The 7,361-nt window shown below is 47.5% G+C and overlaps 1 protein-coding gene and 1 long non-coding RNA gene across 3 annotated transcripts in view; one reads left to right on the top strand and one right to left on the bottom strand.

The window, feature by feature from the left end:
• Positions 1-616: 616 nt before the first annotated feature.
• LOC132654672 (uncharacterized) lies at positions 617-7,324 on the bottom strand. The gene is made up of 3 exons (XR_009592342.1): positions 7,129-7,324; positions 6,324-6,394; positions 617-5,396 (listed from the first exon to the last, which is right to left on the bottom strand). It is a non-coding gene; the product is annotated as an uncharacterized LOC132654672 (long non-coding RNA).
• The window catches only part of Ryk (receptor like tyrosine kinase), a 74,909-nt gene continuing 74,385 nt past the window's right edge, over positions 6,838-7,361 (top strand). Inside the window, exon 1 of one of the 2 annotated variants that reach the window (XM_021653252.2) lies at positions 6,838-7,159. In XM_021653252.2, coding sequence (XP_021508927.1) covers positions 6,976-7,159 — 184 coding nt within the window. In that variant the 5' untranslated portion in view covers positions 6,838-6,975. The remainder of the gene's footprint in view (positions 7,160-7,361) is intronic. The other variant, XM_060385416.1, reaches the window with a different exon arrangement.

Below are 7,361 nucleotides of genomic sequence, written 5' to 3'. Positions count from 1 at the left end.
GCCGGCCAGCGAGCCCCAGAGATCCTCCTGTCTCTGGAATTAGAAGCATGTTCTGCAACAGTTGGCTTTTTATAAGGGTTCTGGAGGATCGAACTCACGTCCTCGAACTTCTGTGACAAGCACTTTACCAACAGAGCAGACTCCCCATTCGTTTCAAACACCAACGTAATATTTTACTTTGACGAAGGTTGTATCATTTTTGTAGCATTTCTTTTACACTTTGGTCTGACTTTAATAACTTTGGTGTTTATGGGTTTTTTTTTAATGCTTATAAAAGAAAAAGATAACTTATGACACTCCGGCTGTTATAAACACTTCCCTGCTTTAGTTTCTGATATTGTGTAACTCATGCAATTGGTCAATTGTTTAAAGTGCCATGAAAAATGTAACCCACTAATATGAAATTCTGAACAATCTGGAAGTCCAAGCAAGACCATCCCTCCCCAGTAGCAATACACATGATCTAGCTATGTGGCTTTCGAGACAGTAAAAACAAAACAAAACAAAACAAGTGAAATAAATTTTAAAAAGATAATTTAGCACAAAATATTTAAAATAGTATCACTGATGTGTGACCAATATAATACAGATTAATGACACTTGTACATTCTTCAAGAATCTGATGTATATTTTACTAGTAGCCTATTTCATTTCCTACCAGCCATATGTCAAGCTCTCAGTTGCTATGCATATACGGCTAAAATGTTTGGTACCAGTGGTGGCAATCCTGGAGAGCTCTACGTGTAGGGGTGGAGAGGCGGAGGAGGTGGAAGCAGGTGAAAGTTCCTGTTTTGCTTAAAGTTCTGGAGAGCTACTGAGTGGAACAGGCAATACACAACGTATAACACACGGCGTTTTGGACAAATGATCCTCCATATGGAAAAAATAAAATCGTGTCATGTGCTACGCATAAACATACATTCCAGATGGGTGAAGAAACCAAATTTTTAAAGGAGAAAAAGCACATAAACCATTAAAAAAATAAGGATTATTAGTTGGATAATAATCTTGTGTCTTACAGAAACCATAACGGAAAAGATTGTCAGTTTTGAGAAATAAAGACCCAAACTTTAGGCAAAATAGTAAGCAAAGTCAAAGGACAATGAATATAGAAAAAGAAATATAAATGTGTTAGAATACAATCAACTCAAACCATGCAAAAGTTACAAGTACTTTATTATGCTCAGTATTTTATTTATTTCTAGTGTCTCTGTGTGGGGAAATGCATACACCATGTCACACGTGTGGAGTCAGTTACTCTTTCACCTATATATCAACCCCAGAGATGGTCAATTTCAGGGATGGTCAGCCCCAGGTATGGTCAGTTCCAGGGACTGAATGCTAGCCATCAGTCTTGCTTGGTAGGTACATTTACCCACTGAAAATCTCACCCAATCCCATGAATACTTTAAAATATAAATCAAACTTCATAAAATTTTCTCTCTGTATATATTGGTTACGTTAAGGATATAAATGTACAGAACGTTCAAGCTTACTAGTGATGGAAAACAATAAAGATCAAACAATAATGAAATACTTTTTATTCCAGCTGCTGTGATAAAACAATGATCAAACAAAACAAAACAACAACACCCCCCCCCCAAAAAAAAAAAAAAACCTTGGGGAAGGGAAGGGCTTATTTGGCTTATGGCTTACAGTCCATCATGGAGGAAAGCCAAGGAAAGAACTCAAGGCAGGAACCTACAGGCTGGAACTGAAGCAGACACCACAGAGGAAAGCTGCTTGCTGGTTTGCTCAGCTTGCTTTCATATGCAACCAGGAATGGCACCACCCTCAATGGGCGAAGCCCTGCCTCATCAGTCACCAATCAAGAAAATGCCCTATACACATGACCAAAGGCCAATATGTGGGAGGCAAGTCCTCAGTTGAGGTTGCTTCTTCCTAGGTAACTGTAGCTTGTATCATGTTGACAACAACTAACCAGTACAATTACCTATTAAGCTCTCTGGTAGAAATGTACATTGGTAAAGTCTTTTGGAGGGCAACTGAGAAGAATGTGTCAAATCAAAATGTAGCTCCCTTTATCACAGTGATTTCATTTCATGGGATCCACCCTTTGAAACATCTCTGTGCACCAGGATGTGTGTGCAAGAAAGTGTAGTACCAGAGTAGATAAGATCTCTCTGGGTCCATCTCAATCAGGAGTACCCTGGGGGTGATGTAGGCATAAAATTATTACGTAATTTAAATGCTGATTTCTGTACCTCCCCACACACCTGGTTGCAATCCTTGTTCTGAGACTCTCCTGTCTCAGTGTTGTGTAAACACTGCTCCCCAGTTGTCCCCTGATATGTCAATAAAGCAGCTTAGAACCAATCACTGAGCAGGGGAGGAAAATAGCATGCCAGCCAGAGAATAAGGAGTTAGAAGAGATAGTAGGGAGATTCGGCCATGGGAGTCAGCCATGGGCAGATATCCAGGAGGGACAAGGAGAAAGACCTCAGCAAGAAAAGCTACAAAGTGCAAATATCTCTAGGATACATGCTGGGAGGAAGCCAAATTAGCTTAGAGGGTTAAGAATAGAGTTAAAACTTCTCAGTTCTTGTGCTGTGAAGCTTGATAAAATAATATATTAGATTCTCAAATATTTGTGTGATAGCTGGATTTAGAGAGAAACTGAGAAACCAGTTTTATAAAAATAACTAACAGGGTATCTTTTATCATACAAGACTCCTCAAAATCTCAAGTTATTTTGATAAGTTAATGAAGCAAATCATGTGCCCGGTGGGTGTGGTGGTGCACATTTTCAATCACAGCGCTTGGGGAGGCAGGAGCAAGTGGATCTCTGTGAGTTCAAGGTCAGTCTGGTCTACAAATTGAGTCCAGGACAACCTACACAAAGAAACTCTGTCTCAAAACAAAACAGCAAAACAAACGGCAGCAAACCTCGGGTCTAGGAGTAGAGCCTGGTCAGTGGAGTGGTTGTGGGGCACGCATGAGGTCCAGGGGTCATTCTCCAGCGTGCATATAAAGCAGGTGTGCCATTCCAGCACTCAAGAAGTGAAGGAAGGAAGATCAGAAGTTCAAGAACATCCTCAGCTATATATTGAGTTTGAGATCAGCCTGGGCTAGTGGCTCTTGTCTCAAAAAAGAAAAAAAAAGCAAAACCAAGCAAACAAACAAACAAACAAAACAAAAAAACTCAGAAAACAAACCACAACCATGTAACTCGTGATTTTTATGTATGAAATGGAAAAAAATTTTAAACATACATAGATATACTATATACGGGTGTGTAACTGCCTAGAGAAAGGGCTATGGGAACAAGCACCAAGCTAGGGGATGGGGAAGAACAGTGAAGGTGTCTGTCTGTGAAGGGGAAAGCTCACATTTTATACCCTGCACGTCTTTGCTGTTTGTCCTGTTTACAATAGATGTAAGGAGGCTGGGCCAGGGGTGGGGGTGCCCCTGGCTCTGTGAGTTCTGGGCTGCCTGGATATCTATCTTTGTGGGTATCAGCTAGCAGAAACACTGAGGCTGTGCCAGAGCCAGGCATGGAACACCTGTCAATGTCATCTCACAGCCCCTGACTCGCCTGCGGAGTCTCAAGCCTAAAGCTGGCCTGCTTTTAAGTAGCGAACACCAAGTGCCACGTTACTTCCCGACTTTTCCTAATTGCGTCTTCTGGAGAAGAGTAAAGGCAACCATAGTGACAGGAAAAACCAGGGAGGTTGTGGGTGGGTGTGTTGAGTGTGGTCATGACTGTGGCCTTCATTTTCCCAGGGGGCCAAAGAAACCTCAGGCTGAGGTCGGAGCTTCCCAGCATCTAGATGCTGAGACTTTTGGGAAATGTCAGAAATTGCCACCCACACCTTGGCAGGGGAAGGAAAGGACTTGAGGGTTACATGGTGTGGACACCTCTGTGTGACGAGAGGAGGAGCCCGAGATTGGAATCTGAGGGTTCAATAAGAGTGTTGTAATTTTATTCTTATTCAGAGATTAACATGTGAATATAGACGTGAAGGAGGTGAGAAAGAAAGCTATATGGATGTCCGAGGGAAAGACATTCCAAGCCTGAGGAAGGGTTGTGTCCAAGGTTGGAAGAGAAAGCCATAGTTGTAGCCATGGTAGCTGAAGGAGGGAGGGTAGGAGATACAGCCAGAAGGGAAGGGAGAGGCTTGAGACCTGCCTTCCTTGTCTTGCAAGCACTTGGCCTTTTATTCTGGATGAGCCAGGAAGATGTTGGCAGTGAACAACAACGCATCAGGCTGATGTTTTACAGGATGACTCTGGCTGGCGTGTTGGGAACACTCTGTGAGTGAGGGAGGAGAAAGAGAGTGGCAGGCAGGCGCCCTGGGGCTGATAGGGGTGTGGGGATGTGGAGGCACCTGCAGCAGATCAAAGGAGAGGCGGAGACCAAGCCTTTCTTAACTGAGTGGCCAGTACCAGAATCACCTTTAGGGCTCATGGAAACATAGGTTGGCCCCCTCAGTTCCAGTTGCTCTTCTTCCCAAGTCTGGAGTGAGAGCCCGGAATCTACATTTCTATAATTGCCTGGTAATGCAGCTGGTTTGGGAATCACACTCAGGGAGCCCTTTAAGTTTTCCTTCACAGCCCTGATGAAAACCTGCCATCAGTGATTGCTCGCTGTACTCAAGGAAGCTCTTCGTCATTCCTGTGTCCTGGTGCACAGGCTCTGGGGCCATGCGCTGGGTTAGTGAAGGAACTTTTGGAAGATTCCTCGTTTGAACTGTTTGGTGGTATTTGGTGAAACTTCACAGAAGTTACAGGCAAGTATTCATTATGTCACCAGTAATAACAAGCATGGCATTTGCCCAGTGCCGGCCCAGGTGTTTTATTTATAGTTTCTTCAATTAAATCCTTGTAAAAGCTCTGCAAGTCAGGCCTTAGCACCTCTGTTTTATGAAGGAAGAAACCAAGGCTTGGAGAGTTGAATTTTCCCAAGGCCATACCATTAGTAAATACGAGAGCCTAGCCTGGTTTGACTGACAGCTCTGGGATGCATTGTACCATAGGGTCTCAAGATGTCATTGGTCAAAGATGTGGACATATAAAAGGCCCTCTAGAAGACTCAGCTTCCTTCCTTGGGATTATCAAAAAATGTATACATCAGATCACTGCCTTAAAGGTACACACCGTCCCCTCCCCTTTGTTTTCTTGAGAAGACAGCCCCATTCATAAAGCATGTTCCCAGCCTCAAGTCCTTCCTGGTACAACCCTGGCTCCCTCCTAGGTAGCAGTGGCCATGGCTGACTTTTGTGTTTTTCATCATTTACCCATGGCATGCTTTTGTTCAGTTCATGCCCACTTCTTAGCCTCTTCCTGCAGGGCTACGGGTACTGGGTTCTGTGCCGGGGAACTGAAGCTTGACAAATGGAGGCCAGCTTGTCTCCAAATGGAATCCATCCCTCTCACTACAGGAGAGGGAAAGAGAAAAAAAAAAAATCAAGATCCAACATTACCCTCCTCCTCAGTCTCTCTCTCTGCCCTGGCAGGGATAAAAATAGTATCTCTCAGGGCCTGAGCATGGATGGGGCAACTGTGAGCTTGTGGCGGGGCAGGGCAAAGAGCAGCTGCTCTCCACAGGCAAGGAAGGGGACATGAGGTCAGTGCACAGGCCGTGGGGATGGGATGACCCTGGTCCAGAGAAACTGAGGAGGGATTCTTGGGAGCCAGCCAGAGGAATGGCTTTTGAAGTAAGCTTGACTGTCATGCTAGGGGGCTCCCCAAAATTCTTAATCTGAGTCTCTGCTGTGTATTAGAGATTCTTAACCTGTTTAGGGAGACAAGAGCTTCCTAGAGCAAGCAATGACATGTAAAAACCACTTCCATGTATGTGGGAGCATCCATGCACACAGACAGGAATTCACAGCCATAGCACACACTGTCACATACACTGCGTATTTTTTTTTGGGGGGGGAGGGGCTGGCATGGGCCACAAGTTAAAACTCCAAATGCAGGTTAGTTTACAATAAAGTAGAACTAGAATAAGAAACACAAATTCATCACATGTGAAAACAAGCTTTCTGGGTATGGTAACACAGGCCTTTAATTTTAGGAATTGAGAAGCAGAGGCAGGCAGATCTCTGTGAGTTCGAAGCCATCCTGGTCTACATGGTAAGTTCCAGGCTGGCCAGGGCCATATAGTGAGACCCTGTCTCGAAAAAACAAAACAAAACCACCACCACCAACAACAAAAAAACCAAAACCCAAGTCAAAACGAAAAACCTAAAAACCAAGAAACAAATCAATTTTACTAAAGTTTGTTTGGGTCTTTCTGGAAAGTGTGTGGCATGCAGATCTGACGTCTGATGGTGGGATATGGGAGGATTTCTACGTACCCACACCTTCTTCTCACTAAACAGAACAGCATGGCTTTTCCTATGAAACCACATCCAAGGCCTGGGCGCACCTGGGGAAGAATGAAAGGACGGGAGGTTTACAGAGGACAGACCAACCAACCCAAGGCCTCAACGACGTGGGCTGGGGACTGGCTATCTATACAGAGGGTGTACCGAGAGCCCTTCCGCTGGCCAGGGAACTTCGTGAGTTTTTGATGAACTTGTTCCTCTTTATCTCATTTCCTTCATTCCTTGCGCACTGCATACACGCACACAACGTATGTGACTTATACCAACCCGGACTCGCGGGCCCCACCACCCCGACTTCAAATCTGGGACGCTCATACGCGCTCCAGAACTCGGCGCGCTCGGCCGTGTGTGTGTGGGGGGGGGGGAGGGGGTGGTGGTGGTGGTGGAAGGGGGTGGATGGGGGGGAGTTGCGTGCGCGCCCTCGCGCACGGCGGGCACGCGCACGCGCGCGCCTCCGCTGGAGCAGCTTTTCCCCCCCACCCCCTCCCGTTCCCGGGCGGCGGGTTCTGAAGCGGCGGCGCGATGAGCTGGCCGGCCGCCCCCGGCTCGGGGCTGTGAGGGGCTCGGGGCCGGGGTGCGCGGCGGCGCGGCGGGCGGCGGACGCTCCTGCTCGGCGGCGGCCATGCGAGCGGGCCAGGGCGGCGTCCCGGGGAGCGGCGGCCTGAGGGCCCCGCCGCCGCCGCTGCTGCTGCTGCTGCTGGCGCTGCTGCCCGCCGCCGCCCCGCGGTCCCCGGCCCTGGCCGCCGCTCCCGCGGGGCCCAGCGTGAGCCTCTACCTGAGCGAGGACGAGGTGCGCCGGCTGCTCGGTGAGTGGCGCCGCTCTCAGGGCCTCGTGAGCCCGCGGGGTCGCCGCTGCACCGCCCGCGCTCTCTCTCTCTCTCTCTCTCTCTCCCTCCCCGCTGCCTCTCTGCGCGTGTCACTCTAGGCCGCGGAGCTCCGGAGCCTTGGAGTCGGCGCCCCGGACCCGGGTGGCTTGCTCCTTAGCTTGCCGTGGGGGTGGCCCATAGG

Source organism: Meriones unguiculatus, chromosome 6 (assembly GCF_030254825.1).
Source record: "Meriones unguiculatus strain TT.TT164.6M chromosome 6, Bangor_MerUng_6.1, whole genome shotgun sequence".
Taxonomy (NCBI): Eukaryota; Metazoa; Chordata; class Mammalia; order Rodentia; family Muridae; genus Meriones; species Meriones unguiculatus.
This window is presented reverse-complemented; position numbering and strand designations above follow the sequence as displayed.